Raw genomic sequence first — 21,276 nt, 5'->3', positions numbered from 1 at the left:
GCACTGTAACGTTCATTGGAAAAACCCACTGGACTAGTAAAAAAATACTGACAGATGGGGGAATTCTCAGAGAAAACAACCCAGTTCAGTGGTAAAATATAGCCAAGAACAGTACCATCGAGCAGAGGGTGATCGCCAGGCGTTGATCTCTCAACCGATATGGCAATAGCAACAGTGATAAATTAAGGGGCAACCCACACTCTCTACTGGAACAAGCCCACCCAGATGCCTATTTCTCAGGCAAGCAAGCTTGCGGTCACATGGTTCTCACCCCCGCAGCTACTTCAACCACCCCAGACTGTGACATCATTGTGTTACAAAATGACAGTGCTACAGAGACTTCTCCGATTGACCCCAATGCTGATGCAGAACAATGACATCACAGGGCCAGGAGGAAGGGGCCAGGTGGCCGTTTCAAGTAAGGAATTCCTCAGATGTTTCCTCAGCTGGGAAAATGGGGGAATTGGCCAATGTCCCCTTTCTGTTTGTGGCTAGCAAAAGGGATATTTTGCAGTCATGCTAAGTTTCCAAATTTAGCACTACAGGGAATCCCGCAGATTTAGCGAATGCTCTTTTTCTTCAGTGGTTGAGAATTCTTCCGTTTCTGCTCTCCCTACCCCCCTACCCCAATCCGGCCACCTATCCCAATTATAAAAAGAGAAAATACACTAAGTACAACAGTTGGCAGAAGATTATCTATATAATTAACTAAATCAATACAGCAAAATTAAATACAGCAAAAGCAAAAGGAGCATGATTTTTTTTTTAAATCCAACATCACAACACACCTTGAAATGCTACACGATGTCATTAAAGCTTCCGGGGACTTTATCATCAGCTTCGAACAGCGTGAGAGAGACCGAGAGCCCCATTTTCAAACATCATCATCATTAAAATCCTTATACGTAAAAAAAGTTGGAACTTCAAGGGACATTGTTTATTAGATCAGACAGAGAACATCAAGCGGGTTTTCACGCCCTGCATGGCACACACACTTTGAGGCCCCCCTCCAGCCCCACGTACTGAGGAATTATTATCTGTTTTTAAAAGTTAGCAGTGTTGCCACTGTCACCAATGGCCAGAGTTTACAAGAGTGGCACCAAAAAGCCACTTGCGAGAATTCCTTTTCCCCCTCCACAACCTCCAGAAAAGGTCAGGCTCCTTCATAAGCCCTCCTAGTCATTCAGCCTTGGCACCAAGAAAACACACACCAGTAGGCCTCCCAAAACCAGCTCTGTCCTTCCCCGTAAATACCCACAGCTCTCCCCACCCACCCACCCACCCCAAATAACCACCAGGATAAACAGCACTTTTAGCCCAGGGTCCCCTCCAGCGTTAAAGCAAACAGTACCCTAGAAATGTAGTTTCCTCAAACTCTCCTCCAATGCGAGTGGCAGCGGCAACTCCCAGCATGCCGTCCTTGGGCTCTCCTGTGATGAAAGGCTGCTCCAAGCTGCAGCTGCAGAAGGTGGGTGTTCCACGGAACCCGGCATCTTGTGCCTGGAGTTTCTTCCAAGAGCAGGCGCCATCCAAGACTCCTAGGTTTCATCATCTTCCCACCAAGGGGTTCGACGTAAAAACTAAAACAGATTGGAATTCACGTCTTCCCTGAAGTTCTTTGCAGGGAACTGAGGAATTAAAGTGCCAGTTGCTGTTGTTTTAAAAGTCAGAAAATACTTTCTGACCCAACCTGAAAGTGGGATTGAAGCCAAAAATCTCTTTCTTGTTTTTAATTGAGGCATGTGGGGAGGGGGGACGTTATCCCCCAAACATGAAACCATTGCTATTCATTTAAAAAAATAAACGTAGCTTTCAGATGCATCGATTAATTTAAAGCTCAGGTGAGTGCTTAAAATTTAGATTTGTACAAAGTTACATTTCCCCCTCCTCCTCCTGAGCGTCCCCCCTCCTTCCCCTCAAATTCTGTGCTGTTTTTCCTATGAATTGAAAAAGGAGAAGTGGGAGATGTTTGTAAATGGTTGTTTTGGCCAAGTGAATGGAAGGGAGAAACAGGGAGGAATCCCTCCCCGAAACCCCTGGTTTCCATATGTAGAAAGGCCAAATCGACACATATCTGGCGTAAAGGTTTTAGGAATAGGAGGAAAGTCTGAAAGCTGGGATTTAAGAACAGAGTGGATGAGAAAGCAATGATCCGACAGAGGGTTGGCAAGCCTCGCGCATGAACTACGGTTCTGGGATTCCAAATGGGTCTTGAAAAGCAGCAGTCAGGGTCACAGCAGAGGCCTTGTGTGTGTTTTTGAAAGAGTATCTGGAAAGAGAGACTCCTCCAAATGTGACAATAGGAGGAATGTGGATCTTTACATGGGGCCTGAGGACAGAACACTGCAGGTAGAGGAAGGAGGTATATTCCTTTCTATTCCAGAGAGAGAGAGAGAGACAAAGGGACTGAAGAAAGAGCTACAGTCTGTGGACCTTCTCGTCTCAGAAAGAGCCAAGATTTCACATTTTTAAAATGCTGAGCAGACAGACCAGGTTTGTTGGGAGCAGAGGAAAGAACTGGAGGGCTACTTGGAACAATACTGTGTTGTTGGTCTTGAGCTGAGAGGATCCTTGGGCCACCCCTAACCCCTCCCCATTTCCCCCAGCACTGCTTCTGTCAAAAAGGAGGCGAATCCCCTGCTTGCTCACTCGCTCGCGGGTGCCTTTATCTCCGAGAAAATCTGTTTTTGAACGCTTTAATAGTCTTCGCCATCATTGGTGCAATTTCTGAAACAAAGAGAGGGAAAATGGACATGTCGGGCCACCTTGGGTGGGAATACACTTGGTCATGAACATGCGGCAGAACAAGCAGATTGTGACTAGCGCCTGTGGAATGAAGAGGCTCAGGGATTACATTGGAGAAGGAAAGCTTCCGGTCCCCACAGTTATAAGGGGAAATCTCCCAAAATAGTCTCTTTCTACTTAGCAATCAGAGAGATCTGGCAAAACATTTGGTCGCTTAAGGGTTGGAGACGTCTTTCACATAATACATTCGATCCTCATGTGCCCCCAAGGCCACTAGCAAACCAGGAATTATTTTTAATTTGTAACTAAGGAGACAATTAGCTTGTAGCAAGTTCCTCCTCCAGGCAAGCAGGCACGTGAGGGCACGGCCTCCTTCTCCCGGACTCTCATTTCCCCTAACCTGACGCCGGCAAAGGGCTGGAAGAGGCAGCACATCTCGTGCCCATAATACTCTAGTCTAGAAATGTAAGGAGCCCCCAATAAAGAGTGTGTCGCGGTGATGCTTCTTCTGGCCTGACTGGTGGAAGTAATTGGGAGGGTTTAAGAAATAAAACACATCCCTGGTAATAATTAGGGCTGTGGGTATGTCACAACTCCAGAACAGGGCAGAAAAAGCACAGGAGGTGGCGAATGTAGAATTCAGTTCCCGCAGCTGCCAAGCATTCATTTGAAAAAAAACCACAGCCAAGGTTCTAGTCCCTATGGCTGGCTGAAAATATGAGGTCATTAACCTGCTGAAATATCAGAAGCCAGGGAGGGGGCTGAACAAGATTTAAAATGGTTGGAGGTGCGGCTGTCGTGCCCTTGCATCTCCCCATGACTAGAAGATCTGAATTCATACAAAGTAAGGGAAATAACGCAACTTTGCGTTTGGCTTGCAGAACCCGGCTTGCGTCTCTCCCCATCCCTTCATCGCAACGCTCTTGGCATCGCTTCACTATCGAACTTTGTCGTGCTACAGCAGTGCCGGCAGCTGCGTCATCGACGGAGAAAATGGGGGGGCTCACGCCTCTGCCTCACTTACTCTTCACGGGGGGCTTCCTGGGGTCGTAGCTCACGGAGGAGGCGCTGCCTAAGGATGGCCCCGAATGGCCGCTGCTAGTGCTGGGCCCGTCGTAGGACTGCTCCTCGTCTGCATGAACAGAGCTGCTTCTAGCTGGCGTGAAGTACACTGGCTTTATCCTAAGGGGGGAGAGAGAGAGAGAGAAAGGGAGACATGACTGGCTAGGAATTGCTCTGTGTGCACCCAAAGAAAGACTAATGCAGCCTTCTAGATGTGTTGGACTGCAACTCCTAAAATTCCCGGGGAAGGCTGGTGAAGTGGATAGCCTGTTGGGATCAGACCAGAGAGACCGGAAGCTCGCTGGACCACACCGGGTCAGTTAGTCTCTTGGTCCATCTGTCCCTCGCGTTCACTTTTTTTTGTATGGCTGAAAGCGTTCTTTGGTGGGACTAAGAATGCGAAGGGCACACTTCAAAAAGTAAATAAAAATAAATGATCAGTTTAGTTTTATGGTTTCAATCATTGCCCAAAGCAACGTACAATACAACAGATTGGGCTCGTTCAGACGCCCGTGAAGGCTCTGTGGTTAGCACTAACCACAAGCCATACGCTCACACACAACACCGGTCACCCTGCCCGGTTCCCTTAATCACATGCTAACTGCAAAGCAGTTAGATGAACGCCTGAGTCCTCCAAATGCTCCGCCCCGTATCCCATCAGCCCTTGCGCTAAGAGAGCAAGCAGTTGCGCGATTTGGGCTATTTAGGCCACTCTATACTGCTAGCTCTATGATTTTGCCCCCTTAACCACAGGTGCGTGTCAGATGACACCTTAAGCTAAAGTCAGTGCCGCGAAACCTGCTGCAGAACAGGGCTGGTGAAGCCGACCACAATGTGGTTAGCGGAGGCACCAGGTTAAGAAAAACACATATCAGACGACACCGTTAACCCTGCTGCTTAACCAAAAACCCTTAACCAGCATGGTTAACAGTGTCGTCTGAATGGGGCCAAACCGTTGCATCTACACAGGCCAGTCGATCCCTTATTTAAAACCAAATGTGATAAATCACTACAACGCAACTTATAAACCCACATTTGGCACGAAATCTTGCTTCAAACCAGAACAAATAAAGATCTTTTTCATAAGTGGCTCTGCGAATGATCGTTAGCCATTTTTTTCCTTTTCCTTTTTTTAAAAAAGGCAAGCGGTGTTTTGAGAGGCAGGACCACCTCGGCACTTCTTCACCCATGTTTGTTACGCAAGAGGGAATGGAGGAGGAAACATTGCAGCGTTACTGCTAAAACTCAACTCTCTACACATTTTCAAGTGGTTGGATGACCTTTGACATTTACCCAGACTTGCCACAATGTGCCTTGAGTGACAAGGTTGGGTCCAGGAACACCGCCAGGCTTGGGAGTCAGATCCAGCAGGGCAGGGGAAGGCAACTTCTGGCCGACGGGCCCTAATCCAGCCTGCGAGCCTTTACAGGGCATGCGAGCGGGGAACTCGCCCATACAGCCCCATCCGCATTGGGGAAGCTGCCACACAGGAGCACACTTCATCCCCAACAGGGCCGGCCTTACAATGAAGCAGGAGGAAGCGGGCGCAGCAGTTGGCGCGGGCTGGGAAGAGCGGTGAATTTTTCCATCCTCCCCACCCAGAGGGCCCGCCACTGCTTGGCCCGACTCTCTTCTCCTTCCTTCCCTCCCTCCGCTGCCCGCCTCTCTAGCTGCCTGCTTGCAGCTGCCCGGCAGTGGTGGCTCCTCCTCCCTCCCCTGGCCAGCAGCTCCCTCCTTCTGCCTAGTTTGGAAGAGTGTCCCAGCTGGCCGATGAAAGGAAGAGGAGCTGCCGCCCTGCGAGAGCAGGGAGAGGGGAACTGCACGGGGAGAAGAAGCCAGGTGTTGGGGGGCTTGCTTGAGGCGGCAACTATGATTGGGCCGGGCCTGATCCTCAAGGAACCTTGTGCAGAGGATTTCAGCAGTAGGGAGCACAACCTACGTTATTTGCTCCCGGGGCCCTCCCCCACCTCCAGTTCAAAACAGAGTGATGATGCCGTTTAAGACTCACTTGATCTTTTCTGGGACCGCTGCTCCTCCAGTTCCAAATTTCTCTTGCCGCCTTCGCACATCCCGGGGTGGCTTGGCTGCTGAATTGACAAAAGCCATCTTGGCTACTCTGCCTAAAAGATGAGAAAATGAAGCGACCATGCATGTTTCGCAAGGAAGCCCCCAGCAAGGCGCCCAAGCCACAGGCAGAAGAGAACCCACAAGCAGGAGACCAGTGCAAGAGCACCCTCCCACCCATGTTCCCCAGCAACTGGTGTACAGAGGCTTACTACCGGTGCTACTGGAGGCAGCAAAAAGCCATGAAGACCAGTAGCCATTGACAGCCTTCTCCTCCAGGAAGAAGTTTACCCAGCGATAAAGGAAGACCTCAGGCCTGTGCGGTGCCCGTACGGACTGAGCCAAGCTAGGACCTCTGTCCCTGTGAAGCTCCATAGCTACCATCAGTGGAGGCTGGTGGCTCCGATGTCAGTGGGACAGTGCACCCACTCTGGGTTTCAGTCAGAACTCCAAAGGAGCTTCCCATGGGTCCACCTAGTCTGGCATTCTGTTCACACAGTGGCCAACCAGCTGCCCATGGGAAACCCACAAGCAGGACATGAGTGCAACAGCACCCTCCCACCCATGTTCCCCAGCAACTGGTGTACATAGGCTTACTGCCTCTGATACTGGAGGTAGCATATAGCCATCTGGACTAGTAGCCGTGGATAGCCTTCTCCTCCAGGAATTTAGCTAACCCCCCTTTAAAGCCATCCCAATTGATGGCCCTCACTACATCTTTCCTGCCCTAGCAGGCCAATGGTCAGGCCAATGGTCTCCTAGGATGGTACCATCGTACACTGACTTGGCTTCCATCATGTCAAAGGCATCAAACCCACGACAGCTTCAGCAGGGAACCTTTCCCCCCCCACACGCACACACCATTGCTGCACCTTTGGAACCTCTGCCTTCCTCATAACTCTTAAGGGAACTGCAAGCCCCATCCAAAGACGGAGGCTGGCAATCCTGCCTAGCAGAGCAGAGGTGCACAACCCACGGCCCGCGTAGTTGTGCAGCCCTGTTATACAGCTAAGTAGGGTTGCCAACTTTCCAATAGGTCATGGCAGCTGTTCACTTCACAGCAGGTAGATCTACAGACATGGGCAGGTGAAGTTTCGTTCCGCCCCACGAAAAGCTTCCTGTTTCAAAGACACACGAGCAGGTCAGATCAGTTTCCTCCGGCCAGTTGGCCACTCTAAAGGCAGCTGTCGAAAGAGCGACAGCACAGATTCCTGTTTGCTGAAACTGAGTCGAGATCTTCCAAACTTCACTCATGACAGCATAACAGCCCCTTCAGAGTCACGGCTGGCTATGACCGAAATCCCACATGACTCTCTTTAGGGTTGGCGATTTTATTTGTCCTGCTCTTGCGCCTTTAAACTTCAGCCTGGCATGCAGAAACAAAATGCGTGTAGCGCTTTCCTTCACATTAATTCCAGGGTAGACACTACATTTCTGTCTGTCAAGCTACGACTGAAGGCACACAGAGCTACTAAGAAACCCTGCTACTCCTAATCCCAGCCGCTAGCCCATTTTGCCTCAAGGCTGCCCAGCCCGACTGCCCAGCGCATCACCCTACCTCTGGGTTTATTGGCATGGGCCGATCTGATGTTTTGGGTTAGCATGAGCAGCCGTTGCTCTCGGGCGTCGTGCAGCCGTAAGTACATCTCCCTCCACGATTCAAATTCCTCTGGCTTCTCCTTCTTGAAATCGCGAACACAGTGAATGTGCCACAGTTGATCTGTGTCCTCAATTAAAACCTGGAAGCCAAGAGCAAAGAAAGGCTGAGCCCAGGGTTTGGGCATGCCAGGAAGCGAACCGGAAGCGATGGCCTTGCTAACAGCGCTGGGAGTTATTCATATTCCACACATTCACAATTTCGTCACGCCAAGAACCAACTTCTAGGGCAGAGCTTACCAAATTGAGAAATCTCAGTTTTAAGATGAGCAGTCCTTATTACAGAAGAAATATGTCAGCACCTGTATTTTGCCTTCCACAGAGTCATCCCACACCCTTTGGGGCAAGGCGTCACCAGTATGCTGATGACACCCAGCTCTCTTTCTCTGTGACATCTGAATCGGGAGAGGCTGTGCACATTCTGAACTGGTGCCTGGATACAGTTATGGTTTGGATGAGGGCTAATAAACTGAGGCTGAATCCCGATAAGACAGAGACCCTGTGATTTGGTGGTTGCCAGGTCCGGGAATTGGGGTGTTTGCCTGTTCTGGATGGGGTTGCACTCCCTCTGAAGGAGCAGGTCCGTAGTTTGGGGGTGCTCCTGGATCCATCTTTGTCACTGGAGACCCAGGTGGCCTCAGTGGCTCGGAGCACCCATTATCAATGTCGGTTGGTATGCCAGCTACGCCTGTTCCTGGACAGAGATATCCTAACCATGGTCATTCATGCACTGGTAACCTCATGGTTACACTACCGTAATACACTCTACCGATGCGCGTGGTTTGGAAGCTGCAGCTTGTGCAAAACACAGCAGCTAAGGTGCTCACTGGGACACCTAGCTCTGCCCACATAAAACCAGTGTTAGAAGAACTGCACTGGCTGCCTGTTAGCTACCGAGCCACGTACAAGGTTATGTTATTATCCTGTAAAGCCCTAAACAACTTGGGACCAGGATAGCTAGCAGGCCGCCTTCCCTTATATACATCCAGACGACATTTACGATCATCAGAGGAGGTCTTGCTCGTCATTCCGAGATGAACAGAATGTCATCACGAAGAATCTCGACAGCGGGCCTTCTCCGTAGTGACCCACACACTCTGGAAAAGCCTCCCCCGTGTGGGTTTGGGAGGCCGAAAATATAACATCTTCAAACGTCTCCGAAAAACATATATTTTTAGACAAGCTTTCCCTGGACTGTAACTTATTCTGGTTTTACATGACATTTTAAAAATTTTAAATTTTGATTTTGTATAGTATGGTTTTAATTGTAAACTGCCCAGAGAGGCTTGGCTGTTGGCCAGTACAAATATGTAATAAATACATACATACATACATACATACATACATACATAAAACAATTCCAAATTCTACGAAAACCTGTAACGCAGAAGACAAAAGTGTAGCGGCTGTAGAGACTGAGCTACGAATCAGCAATTCCCAAATCTGAATCCAGCTTCTGCCACGCACTCACCTTAGGCAAGCCACTCCCTCTCAACCTCTGCCCCACATCTGCAATATGGGGGGATAATACTGACCTACCTCACAGGGTTATGTAAGGATTACAACTAGATAAAGCATGTGAAGCACTTTGAACACTTGAATGCACTATGCAAACGTTAAGTGGTATTATTCCACTCGTAGAATATGGATTTTTTGGGCAGAGAACACAAAAAAGGCCCAGGTTTAGTGCAGTCAAAGTGCTCGACCACCAGAGAAAGTAACTTTTCCAGTAGCAGGGGCCACTTTTGGGAAACCGAAAGCCACTTACAGGCTGCACTTACGTGGAGTTGCCGTTTTGTTGCTTCTGCACAACACTCTGTGTCCGTGGCGCCCTCTGCACTTACTTTAACAGAGCGCCTCTACCACCTGCCTCCTGGTGTCTAGGGAGGGTGAGTTCCATCCTCTTTGGAGCACGAAAAATTAAGGGGTGCGTTTCCCCCCCCCCTCCAGAGACATGTGGCACCTCTGTCTCTTTTTATCTCTAGTTATACCCCAGAGGCTCATTTAGAACAGCAGCAGCTGTTGACCAACATGCAAAGTATGATTCCCTCTGCTGAATCCGACCGAGAAGAAAAGCCTGGCAAAACCTCCATTCTAACTGTGCTGCAAGAAGGTCTTTCCTTGCAGGAAGCAGAGAGAATAAGGCAAAATCCACGTGCACGCTTAGGCAGCCTTCTCCAAACAGGGGCCGTCCACATGTGTTGGACTACAACAACCATCATCCCCAGGCGGGGGCACCAGGTTGGGGAAGGCTTGTCTTAGGGATCCTCTGCAAAAAAATAATAATAGCATGATATTTAAGAGTCTGTTACTTCGAGTAAACACACACACACACACACACACAGAGACAGAGTTAAAACTGTGCTGTGCTCCCCCCCTTTTTTTAAAAAGCACATGACCTGCCGCAAACCCCACAAGATACTGGCTACTTTGGGGATCAGAATTTCCGCAATTAGTGCTTCACATTTCCAAGGGCAATTGGCAGGCCAGCTAACGCTATTGGCATTGCGCTAGAGCAGTTTACGCTGGCACACTGACACTGACATTTAGTGGTTGTGCCCTGAAATCCCCCCCCTTTTTTTTTTGAGATTTCTATTTGTTTTTGAGGTCTTATATTTAAGCATAATAGATCTGATTTCTTCATATTTGCTTTTAGACCTGCCACCTGTTGAAATTGCACTAGTTCTTCTGTCAGTTTTTTTATTCCATTTTCCGTATCCTGCATTGAAAGTAAAATGTCATCTGCATATAAGTTTAATTTAAATTCCCTCCCCACCTACCTGTATTCCTTTAATATCCTTATTCATCCTTATTCTACCTACTAAAAATTCTATTACCATTGTAAATAAAAGAGGGGATAGAGGGCATCCTTGTCTTATTCCTGAGTGTAGTCCTATTTAGCCTGGAGAAGAGAAGATTAAAGGGAGACATGATGGCACTCTTCAAATACTTAAAAGGTTGTCACACAGAGGAGGGCCAGGATCTCTTCTCAATCCTCCCAGAGTGCAGGACACGGAATAATGGGCTCAAGTTAAAGGAAGCCAGATTCTGGCTGGACATCAGGAAAAACTTCCTGACTGTTAGAGCAGTACGACAATGGAATCAGTTACCTAGGGAGGTTGTGGTCTCTCCCACACTAGAGGCCTTCAAGAGGCAGCTGGACAACCTTCTGTCAGGGATGCTTTAGGGTGGATTCCTGCATTGAGCAGGGGGTTGGACTCGATGGCCTTGTAGGCCCCTTCCAACTCTGCTATTCTATGATTCCTCCGTTTCTATTCCATTATATCATATTTTTGCTGTTGATTGTGTATATATTGCCTCGATTATATGTTTGAATTTCTGTCCTAAGTTATATACTGCTGGTAGGTTTGTTATAAATTTTAAATTAACCGAGTCAAAGGCCTTATATAAATGCAATGTCATAATTATTGTTGGGTTTTTTCTTTTTTTACAAATATTGATTAGGCCAAATATTTTCCATATTGGGTCTGCAATAAATCTATTTTTTAAAAAAGCCGCACTGATCTGCACCTATAGATTAATTAATTACCTCTTTTAATCGTTTAGCCCATATTTTTGTAAAAATCTTATAATCTACATTCAATAGTGATACAGGTCTATATGACACCGGGTTGTGTTTATCTTTATTGGATTTTGCTTGTGCCCTGCAATTAATGTAGTAGCTGCATTTAATTTAATAGCCCTTGGCATCATGTAGTGTTTGGGTGTTTTTTTACTCAAGTGCTTTGGATGCATTTGCTCCAATCCTCCCAACAGCCCTGTAAGGTAGGACGGTGTGATTTCCCCTCCATTTCAGCTGTGGGGCCAAGGGAGAAGAATTTATTTATTTATTTATTTATTACATTTCTATACCGCCCAATAGCCGGAGCTCTCTGGGTGGTTCACAGAATGGCTTTCCTAAGGCTTGGTTGGACTGCGCAGAAAACTTTGAGCCAAGCGAGGTTCTGGCTCATGGCTTAGTCCCTTCTTCATGACACAAGTGCCCAACGCCATCCGGGAAACTTCCTCACAGGCAGCAACAGCCTCCCTCAACTGTGGGTGCTGGAAGTCAGGGCGAGGTCCAGCCCATCCGAAATGGGAGATAGGGTGGCAGGGAGACGAGGAAGGGGGAAGGGGGCATTCTGCCAGCCCTGCTGAAGACCACCCCCATGAAAGCGCCTCCTCCCTCAAGGGTCACCCTCAGCAGCGATTCCATCAAGTTCTACGGAGGGAGAGGAGAGAAACAAGGAGCCCGTTCCACCAGCCTTACGCAAAGAACCATTTATTTTCACCCCTCTGCCCTCCCGTCCCTTTTTCCTTGCGTGTCGTGCCTGAAGTAAGCCTGAGGCACAGGCTGCCTTGTGCAGCGGACTAGACGTAAAGCCACTCCAGCAGCCTTTCGGGCATGCAGGTAAATAAGTTAAATGCTGGTGTTTATGGCAGAGCAGCAGCTGCAGAGCCGTATGGCGCCATGCGCTAGTCTCGTAGCGAGTGCCGGCCCCAACCAGAGGCGGCAGTGGTGATGCATGGCAACAAACGCGGACGCTTCCTGCTCCCTGCCCGCCCCCAAATGACCTCAGAGCACTCACGTGATTACACTCCTCAATGCGGTACAACTGCTCCGGGGTGCAGCGCTCCAAGACGGGTTCCAGGACAGAATAAGGGACGCCCCCCACTTCGTAGATTGCTGCGAGCAAAGAAGGGGCAGGGGGCGAGAAAGACATCAGGCTCAGCTCTTTTTCCAAGGTACACCCACCGCCCAAGACCGGGCAAAAAGGTGGTTGGCCTGATGCGCTAAAGTACTGGCCACTGTATTATTATTACTGTTTATTAAATTTCTGTACTGCCCAAAAGACGAAGCTCTCTGGGGAGTTTATAACAATTCGTAAGATAATAAAATATAGCATAAAATATCCATATAAAAAGTTTACAACAACTTAGACAGCTAAAAAGAGTTTCAATAGAATATGAGACCTGTTTAGAGGACTAACATAAAAGGCCCCAATGTCATTAAATGCCTGGGAGTAGAGGACGGCTTTAACCTGGTGCCGAAAAGATGACAGTGTTGGTGCCAGGTGGGCCTGAGTGGGAAGCGCATTCCACAGTTGAGAGGGGCCACCACTGAAAAGGCCTGCTCCCTTGTTACCACCCTCTGAGCCTCCCTTGGAGGTGGCACTCGGAGGGGGCCTCCAGACGTTTATTGTAGTGTCTGGGTATGTTCAGGTCGGGAGAGGCGCTCCGGCAGGTATTGCAGTCTCGAACTGTGTACGGCACCTTCTGAAAATCAAGAGGTGACAGAATCGAGTCCATTGGACTTGGACTGCTCTGGACTTGGCCCATCACAGAGCCAAACGGAGGTGGAGGGCGAGGTTGTGAACAGCGGGGTGGAGGGTTGTGGGATGGGCCTGGACCGTCTGTAGAGTCAACAGCGACACAGACATGTCCGGAGCGTGTACCAGCCACTTGGGGCGCCAACAGAGGCTGGGAAGGACAGTACAAAGGAAGGTTTGAGGAAGCGGAGTGGGTGGGAACGGGGGAAGCAGCAGCGCACAACCCACGCTTCCTGCTTCTGTGTGAAATCCAACATTTGGCAGCAGCCTGATCCAGATACATGGCCTGTTCAGACAACACGCTAAGCCCTGGTTAGGCCGCTAACCCTTTTGCAGCAAATAGTTAGTGAGCGTGTTTACACCACGGTTATGTAGCCACCACGGTTAGGAATGGTTCACACGACATGCTAATTCACGATTCACATGACACACTAAGCCATAAAATTTAGCTCAAAGTCCTTAACCACCGTGGTTTAGCACGGCGTCTGAACAGAAGAAGAAAATCTGTAGCAGCCTTCGCCAACCTTGTGCCTTCTATACGGGTTGGACCGCAACTCCCAAAACGATGACAGTGGCAGTCTAGTCCATCTGGAGGGCGCATGAGCGGGGAAGCCTGAGCCAGAGTGAGGCACAGTCTGAACCTTACGAACAAAGAGTCTGCCCATGTGGGGTCAATGTGCCTGAGGATCTCCCTCATTATCTGCTTTATTGTCCAATTTACAAAGATTTAAGATCAGATTTGTTCAGGGACTTAAATCTGCCATTAGGCTGTTCTGATGGGAATTTGATTAACTTCTTACTGGGGGGCAGATTGCACCAGGTTTCTGAAAAGGTGGCCCAGTTTGCCTTCAGAGCAGCAATCTGAAGGAGAGAAATTTGCAATAAGCTGATCTGAATTGATGAGTAAGCCATTACAGTTGGGTTTTAACATTATTTTAAACTGATGTGTATTTTACTCTTCTTTCTATGTGTCCTGTTTCTTTGTAACGGCTTTTGCTACACAAATAAATTTGAATTTGGTCATAACGAACCTCAGTTCGTGCACTGAAAGTCACCACTGGCCAAGGCTCTATGGGCACAGGTGGGGGAAGTGCTGCATTCCTGCCTATTTGCTCATTTTATTTGAGGGATTTCTATCCCTCTGACCCTATTTTAAAATATCTCTCAGCGGAGAAAGCCTTCCATGGCTGGCAAAGGCAACCAGAGTGGCGGCCTCCTCAGTTGGCTAGGAACCCAGGAAGCCCCTTGTGGCGATACCACCCTTAGGTATGTCTGGGAGTGTGTATGTCTAGTGAGTGCGGAATGCTGGACGGAGTAGGTGTGGCTGATGGCGCTGTGAGAGGGAGGGAGGGAGGGAGGAGTATAAATGGGTTGGCTGAGGAGATTGTGAGTTTAGTTTGAGTTGAGGGAGTTAGGGTCTGTTCAGTCAGGAGACTGTCCAGTGGTGTGGAGAGTGAATGGAGATAAGATTACTGTATCTATTTGAACTAGTACATTAAGCAGGTTAACTGGCATTGAAAGCAACTAAGGTCTGCTAAACAAAAATAAACATTTTATTTTGTTTTGTTACCTCAAATCACGTGTCTGCTTGGCTTTATCACCTGCTCTACAGTTACTATCATAAACACCATATATATATATATATATATATATATATATATATATATATACATATACACACACACACACACACACACACACACACACACACACACACACACACAGAGCTTATTTCATACACAGCAGAACCTTTCCAGATTCTAGCCTTTACCCTCGCATGTGAGGAAAAGCTTGTGTTTTACCCTACCCTCAGGTTGTTCAAGTGTTAGTGCTTGGCTTGAGAAGGGCCTTCTGTATGAGGCAAGGCCTTCTGTATGAGGCAAGGCCTTCTGTATGAGGTTGGTGCCGTCGCGCCCCTTTATGCCAAGTTAGACCTTTGAGTCCATCTAGCCCAGCATCGTCGACACTGACTGGCAGCAGCTCTCCAGGGTTTCAGGCAGGAATTTTTCCAGCTCTGCCTGGAGAGGCTGCCGGGGATCGAACCTGCTCCGCTGTTGAGCTACAGGCCTGGCCCAGTACCGGATGCGCCAATCGGGACCAGGACCCCTTGGATGCAGGGAGAGGGACGTGTCCCACCCTGCCCTCTCCCCCTACACCCCCCATCTACGTTCAGCTGGCCAAATACTGAGCAGCCCCGTCAGAATAAGAAGCCCCTCGGAAGAGGCGGCTGCCTCTGAGGCCATCCTGCTGCAACAGCGGCATTTCCTCCATTTCACGGCCTTTGCTTTTTCTTGGCTCCGCCAGGGAAGACCTGAAAGCTCAAGCTAACTTAAGGTGCATCTTGCCTGGCACACAGTGGGATTTAGGGTGTGGCGTAGTGGCTAAAGTGTTGGACTGGGGGTCAGGAAATCCGGGTTCTAGTCCCCACTCAGCCATGGAAACCCACTGGGTGACTTTGGGCCAGTCACAGACTCTCAGCCCAGCCTACCTCACAGGGCTGTTGTTGTGAGGATAAAGTGGAGAGGACAAGGAGGATTATGTACGCTGCCTTGGGTTCCTTGGAGGGAAAAAAGGCGGGATATAAATGTAATAAATAACTAAATAAAATTAAACCTTCTAAGAGGCACGCTTGGAATCGCAGCTGCCTTGAAACAGCAACACAGAGATGGCTGTAAGGGAGTTGTGTTGGTAGGAAGACGGTACTTAACCCTTCCTGCAGCCTTTCTCCACCACAACCCTTTGCCTTGCCTGTCCCCGCCCTCCCTCAACTCTGGGTTCGAGATCCAAAATAAATATGGCTGCAAGGAGGGGGGCAGTCTAGGATGAGGAGCTGTGGAAGAGGATCAGAGTGGCAGCGGGGTGAGGGCAAATATTGGCACGAAGTGTGTGTACATGCGCAAATATTTCAACCCTGCATGATGGCTATAAGGACAAAGATGGATAGCCAGAAATGCACATTGTCGCATTTAGATGAGCAGAAGTACAGAACATATCAGCCAGCCAGCGCCACCCCATTACAGCAATACTCACAATCAATATTATTGCTGAGGACCCTGATGCATTGTTCGTGCAGAGACATCATCTTTGGGAGGTAAGCCGTCTTGGAGCCGGAGTACACCTGCATCTTGGAATTCAGCCTGCGCCCGGTGAAGCCAGCCTCGTCTTCCTCGGTGGGGGAGGACAGGGCTGTGAGACCAGGCAGGGGAAGAAAAACGGAGAATTCGGTCTCAGAAACCAGCACAGAGATTGCATACAGATACTGCAAATAAGCTCAAGGCTAGCTGGGTGGACCCTTTCTTAAGAACTGCCTCATTGGGTGAGATCAAAGATCCATCTAGAACAGCTTCCATCTCTGGCACCGGCATACCAGGTATCCCAGGGAAACTCACAATTTCTGCTCCAGGTCCTCAGCAAGGCACTGCCACTGCACCCAGCAAAAGTCTAGGTGTTGGCCTGGGCCAGGAGTCCTCGCTTGGTCCTGAAGTAATTTTGGGCCAGTCCCTGACTCGCAATCTAACCTACCTCGCAGGGTTGTTGTGAGGATAAAATAGAGGGGAGGATCATGTACGCAACCTTGGGCTCCTTGGGGAGAAAGGCAGGATCCAAAGGTAATAAACAAACACACCCAGAGATTCGTTTAGCCTTCACACGGTCGGCTTCCTAGCTCCATGAATTTGTCTAATTCCCTTTGAAAGCCATCGCCCCCATCTCATAGTAATTAAATCTATTTAATTTGTATCAATTAGTTTATATTATTGAATATATGCTGCCTTGAGTAATAATAATAATAATAATAATAATAATAATAATAATAATAATAATAATAATACAACACAATTCAATTGGGTTGTGTGAAGATCCTAACGCAGCCTGTGATCCTATTGCAGCCCTCCCCAACCTACGGCCAATGTGCTGGACTACAACTGCCATCAGCCCCAAGTCATATTCCTGCACATCTGGAGGGCACCAGGTTGAGGAAGGCTGGCCTCATGACTAAACGGTAGAAAAACAAAGGGCTTTGGAATGAAACACGGACGGCGTTCCTCTTCGTTAGGGGAAAGGCTAGGCTTCCTCTCCACCTCGGGACCTGCTCCTTGGCCAAGTATTGATGGACGTGGAACTGAACTACACAGGAACGAAACTGCATACCAAGCCGAGGGGGGTGGGGGTGGCTAGAGAGCCATGCTTGCGTTTCAGAATGAGCCAAGGGATCAGCCAATGAGATCCAGGAAGGGATCTCTAAGCACGTCCTTACATTTTCTAAAGGGTGAGCAACCAGATCTGACTGACGCAAAATCAAGCCCGTTGCTCCTCAATCCGGGAGGGCTTAAGTCCAAAGTGGCCGAGTGCACCTCCTCCCATATGGGTTTCCCAGGACACAGTTCAAGGGACGCCCTGCTCTGGACACTTGGAGAGGGACTCCCTGGCACCTACATGTGCAACCCTCTTCCCCATGATGGTTGTGGGGCAAATTCTTTAGAGGCTTTGGGGTTGGGTGGGGACAAGCAAACTCGTTTCTGTTGCAAGACGCTTTTGGGGTAGAGCTTTACCTGGTCTTTTGACGCTGTTCACTCTATTAGGTGTTCTCAGGCATTGGGTTGCTTGGGCTTTTGTCTTCTTCATGGGTTTTGTGCGCTTCCAGCCCCCCCTCCCCTTTTAGAACAGAGCTGTTAAGGTTTATTGCTGCTTTTCGTTGTTCTAAGCTGCCTGAAGGAGGCCCGTAGGGGGCAAAGGGAGCAGCCACAGATGAAAACAGGAAAGTTATTGCTCCCAGCATTCCCCCAACACCAATAAACAGCAAAAGATTGTTTCAAGCCCATTCTGTCCTGTTGCAACTTAGAAATTACCTTTCCTCTTTGGCTGGGTGGGGAGTATCAAATCAACCGGAGGAAGCGGGCGGTAGTTGGCCTGGATTGGGGGCAAGGGAATGTCCGGGAGCGTTGGCACCACGTCAATGAGGATCTGGAGAGAGGGAAATAACGTGCTCTTAAGAAAGGCAAGCGTTGCAAAACAAGCCCACACAAATGTTACTATTTATTTATTTAATTTAATTTAATTTAATTTAATTTAATTTAATTTCATTTCTATACCGCCCAATAGCTGAAGCTCTCTGGGCGGTTTACAAAAATAACCCTCCCTTCTCTCACACACACTTACATACACACACCCTGGTTAGTCACATGTGGTCCACGAATGGCCTAAGAGGGGGGAAAGCAACTCTTTCATTTTCCAACAGCTTCCTTTCCTGCTCGCCTATAGGAAATTTTTACTCGCCACAGGTAACCAAATAAGATGCCATTTACAAGCCTGGGATTGGATCCAGGATCTGCCTCCTGTAAGAGGAAGGACTCTGCTTGTACCTTCGCCCAATTTGGGAGTGGGATCCCACAACACAGCTCTCCCCTCCCAATTCAGCAGGGGCCCCTGACTTTCTGAATAGCATTTTCAGGCGTCTGGAGGGACTGCCAGGGGGGGAAAGTCCATTTGTCCCAGGGCAGGTATTCCGGCATTAATCTGGATCCAACCCTTTGCCAAAGGCACATCAAACAGCTGGTTACACATAAGAATGAATCTCTCTGGCCCACTGCTTCAGCTAGAGGGAATGAGATTGTGCCCTCAGATTTGCTGGGGAATCAGGCCATTTTCAGTGAAATCCCACCAGCATCTACAGGAAATCCAGCCAAAGGCAACAAGAGACACCAGTGGCTATGGTAGCATCCTATATCATTTCAAACTTGTGCCACTATCTGGGCTGGAAAATGGTTTGTGCATGGTGGTCAGGGCAAATGCCACTTTACAGAGCAACATAAGCTAAAAGGTCTCTGCCCCAAGGAGTTTGCAACCTTCATTTTGACTGTGGGGGAAGACAACAGAGGGAAGAAAGGGGAGTCGAGAGCAATGAGCAGAGAGAAGAGAGGACAGAGCAACGAAGCTAAGCAAGAAGCCGCCTCGTATTCCAGGTCCAACGAGACGCTTGTCTAGTCCAACTCAGTCTGTCACTGGCGGCAGCAGCAGTACTCCAGGGGACTCCAGGGGCAAAAGTTAGGGTCAAGCTTACCTGTCACCTGATGCTTTTCACCCGAGATGCCAGGGATTGAGTCTGAATGCAAAACAGGGGCTCTCCTGGGGATGTTTTGCCCACAATTTCTCCCACGGGGAAAGAAGCAAGGCGTCTGCATGCATTTCCCTGCTAGTTCTGCCCCTTGAGAAGATGCCTCGGGCAGCACATTTGCTCCTCAGGGCTCCACACACTCTGCTCCCAACGAACTCATCCCAGCCAAGCACGTGCGCTTCAGACAAGCAGAAATCTAGTCCAGAGCTTGAAGGGCTGGATGACTGCAATGCGCTCTACGTGGGGCTGCCTTTGAAGACGGTTCAGAAGCTGCAGCTTGTGCAAAATGCAGCAGCCAGAGTGATAACAGGGACCAGAAGGTCCGAATATATAAGACCGATTCTGGCCAGCTCGCACTGGCTGCCTCTGTTTTCTGAGCTGAATTCGAAGCGCTGGTTTTGACCTATAAAGCCTTACACGGCTCGGGACCACAATACCTGATGGAGCTCCTGTCCTGGCATGAAGCGACCCGTATACTACACTCAACATCTAAGGCCCTCCTCTGAAGGAAGCTCGGAAGGCGGGGAACAAGAGGAGGGCCTTCTCAGTGGGTGACCCCCCAACTCATGGAATGGTCTCCCTGATGAAGTGCACCTAGCGCTCACGTTGCTATCTTTTCAGCGCCAAGTTAAAACTACCCTCTTCCCTCGGGCATTTGGCAGCATACAATGAGCTTAAAATTGATTCTTGGATCATCCTGGCTGATGTTTTAACAAATTGTTTTAGACACGTTTGGTTTTCTGTAAATGCTTTCCTTTTTGTATTTTGTATAATGTATTTTTAATGTTTTTATTTTTTGTGAATCGCAGAGAGCTTCAGCCACGGGGCAGTATAAAAATGTAAGACATGAAATGAAATGAAATGAAATGAAATGAAATGAAATGAAATGAAATGAAAAGTAAGTGGGCTGGAGTTGTAGTCTAATCATATCTGGAGACCTTTGAGAAAAGCTGCTCTAGAGGTTACCAAAGTTAAGCAAAGGCTTTGCACATGCTATTTTGATGTGGAACTTGCAGGTGGGGGGGGGGGGGAAGAAAGGTGCTGCCACGTATGAAGTCTGGGAGGGCGTTCCAGGCATAAGGACCAATAGGAGCAAAGGGGTAGATTCCCAAGCGTCCAGATAGCCCAGGTGCTGAGAAACGTGCCATGTGCACCGGGGGGAGGGGGGGGGATGAAAGACCTTTTTTTGTCCTGATCCCCCACTCATCCCTAGTACAACATTTCGGCCATGCAAGAGTGTGTCACTCCCAGGAAGAAGACAGGGCAGACTCCACATGCATGATTATAAAGGATTTATTGTTATGCCCTTTTGAGTTCAGCCCGATCTTTTATTAGAATTAAGAGTATTTATTCCATATTTGTAAACTGCCGGACATATTTTATCTCGTGTACAGCTAAATAAATAAATTTTGGTGCCTGATCAGAAAAGCCCAAATAGAATGCCTTCCCCTCCTTAAGAAGGGGCACAAGCCATCGCTGAAACAACCAGGAGCCACACAGCACACGGCCACCTCCGCTTCAGCCTGGTTTGCGCACGCACATGTCTGAGTGAAGACCCTTTTTATTCACTCAGTATTTTAACACTTAATTTTAACTTAAATTTAAATGTTACTCTTCTAACTCTGTATTTTAATCTTATATCAATTTGCTGCGTCGTTTTATCCTGGTTGTGCTTTTTATATTGTATTTTGTATTGTGTTTTTTACCTGTTGGTTGTTTTATGATGGTTTTAAATTTTTGTGAACCGCCCAGAGAGCTTCGGCTATTGGGCGGTATAAAAATGTAATAAATAAATAAATATATAAATGCACACACGTGAACATCCCACCGAGTTTGTGTGTCCCATAGGTCAAGTCCACCGCTCCCTTTTCCGCTGCCTGGATCTGCTCCCCCTCCCTCCTGGAAAAACACACCTCCGGGCAAGCAATTCCCCCTCCTAAGGGTGGGGGGAAGCAGCCCCACCCCAACAACGGGCTCACCTTTTTCGCTTTGGACCCCCCCGACGGCTTCTTCTCGCTTGGGGGCTTGGGGGCTTTCCGGCTGGCGTCGGAGCTCTTGGCGCTGGACTTGGAACCGTTCTGCCTGCTGTGCCCTTTGTCTTTCTCCGGGACGGGTGCTGGGGCCTTGGCCGCCGTTGCCACCTTCTTCTTTTTCTTCTGAGGCTTGGTCCGTAACTCAGGTACGACTCGAAGGACATGGTGGGGCTGCTCGTACTCGTCCTCCAACTCCCCCTCCCCAGGTTTCGGAGGGGAGAAGCCCACCGCCCTCTTGCTCGACTCAGAGGCTCTGGGCTTGCCCTCCGGGGGG

At 48.8% G+C, this 21,276-nt stretch overlaps 2 protein-coding genes across 2 annotated transcripts in view; both read right to left on the bottom strand.

The window, feature by feature from the left end:
* Nucleotides 1–1,287: 1,287 nt before the first annotated feature.
* The window catches only part of ELOA (elongin A), a 31,286-nt gene continuing 11,297 nt past the window's right edge, over nt 1,288–21,276 (bottom strand). The window contains 10 exon segments of the mRNA XM_063140811.1: nt 1,288–2,727; nt 3,770–3,927; nt 5,816–5,927; nt 7,430–7,610; nt 12,117–12,214; nt 15,888–16,043; nt 17,705–17,819; nt 20,949–21,137; nt 21,140–21,172; nt 21,174–21,275. Of these exon segments, the coding sequence (XP_062996881.1) occupies nt 2,666–2,727; nt 3,770–3,927; nt 5,816–5,927; nt 7,430–7,610; nt 12,117–12,214; nt 15,888–16,043; nt 17,705–17,819; nt 20,949–21,137; nt 21,140–21,172; nt 21,174–21,275 (1,206 nt within the window). The 3' untranslated portion in view covers nt 1,288–2,665.
* PPT1 (palmitoyl-protein thioesterase 1) overlaps nt 3,077–21,276 on the bottom strand; it is a 276,709-nt gene continuing 258,509 nt past the window's right edge. Inside the window, exon 10 of the mRNA XM_063140820.1 lies at nt 3,077–3,101. The gene's annotated coding sequence lies outside the window, so the exon portion shown is untranslated. The remainder of the gene's footprint in view (nt 3,102–21,276) is intronic.

This window comes from Elgaria multicarinata, chromosome 13 (genome assembly GCF_023053635.1).
Source record: "Elgaria multicarinata webbii isolate HBS135686 ecotype San Diego chromosome 13, rElgMul1.1.pri, whole genome shotgun sequence".
In the NCBI taxonomy this organism is placed as follows: domain Eukaryota; kingdom Metazoa; phylum Chordata; class Lepidosauria; order Squamata; family Anguidae; genus Elgaria; species Elgaria multicarinata.
This window is presented reverse-complemented; position numbering and strand designations above follow the sequence as displayed.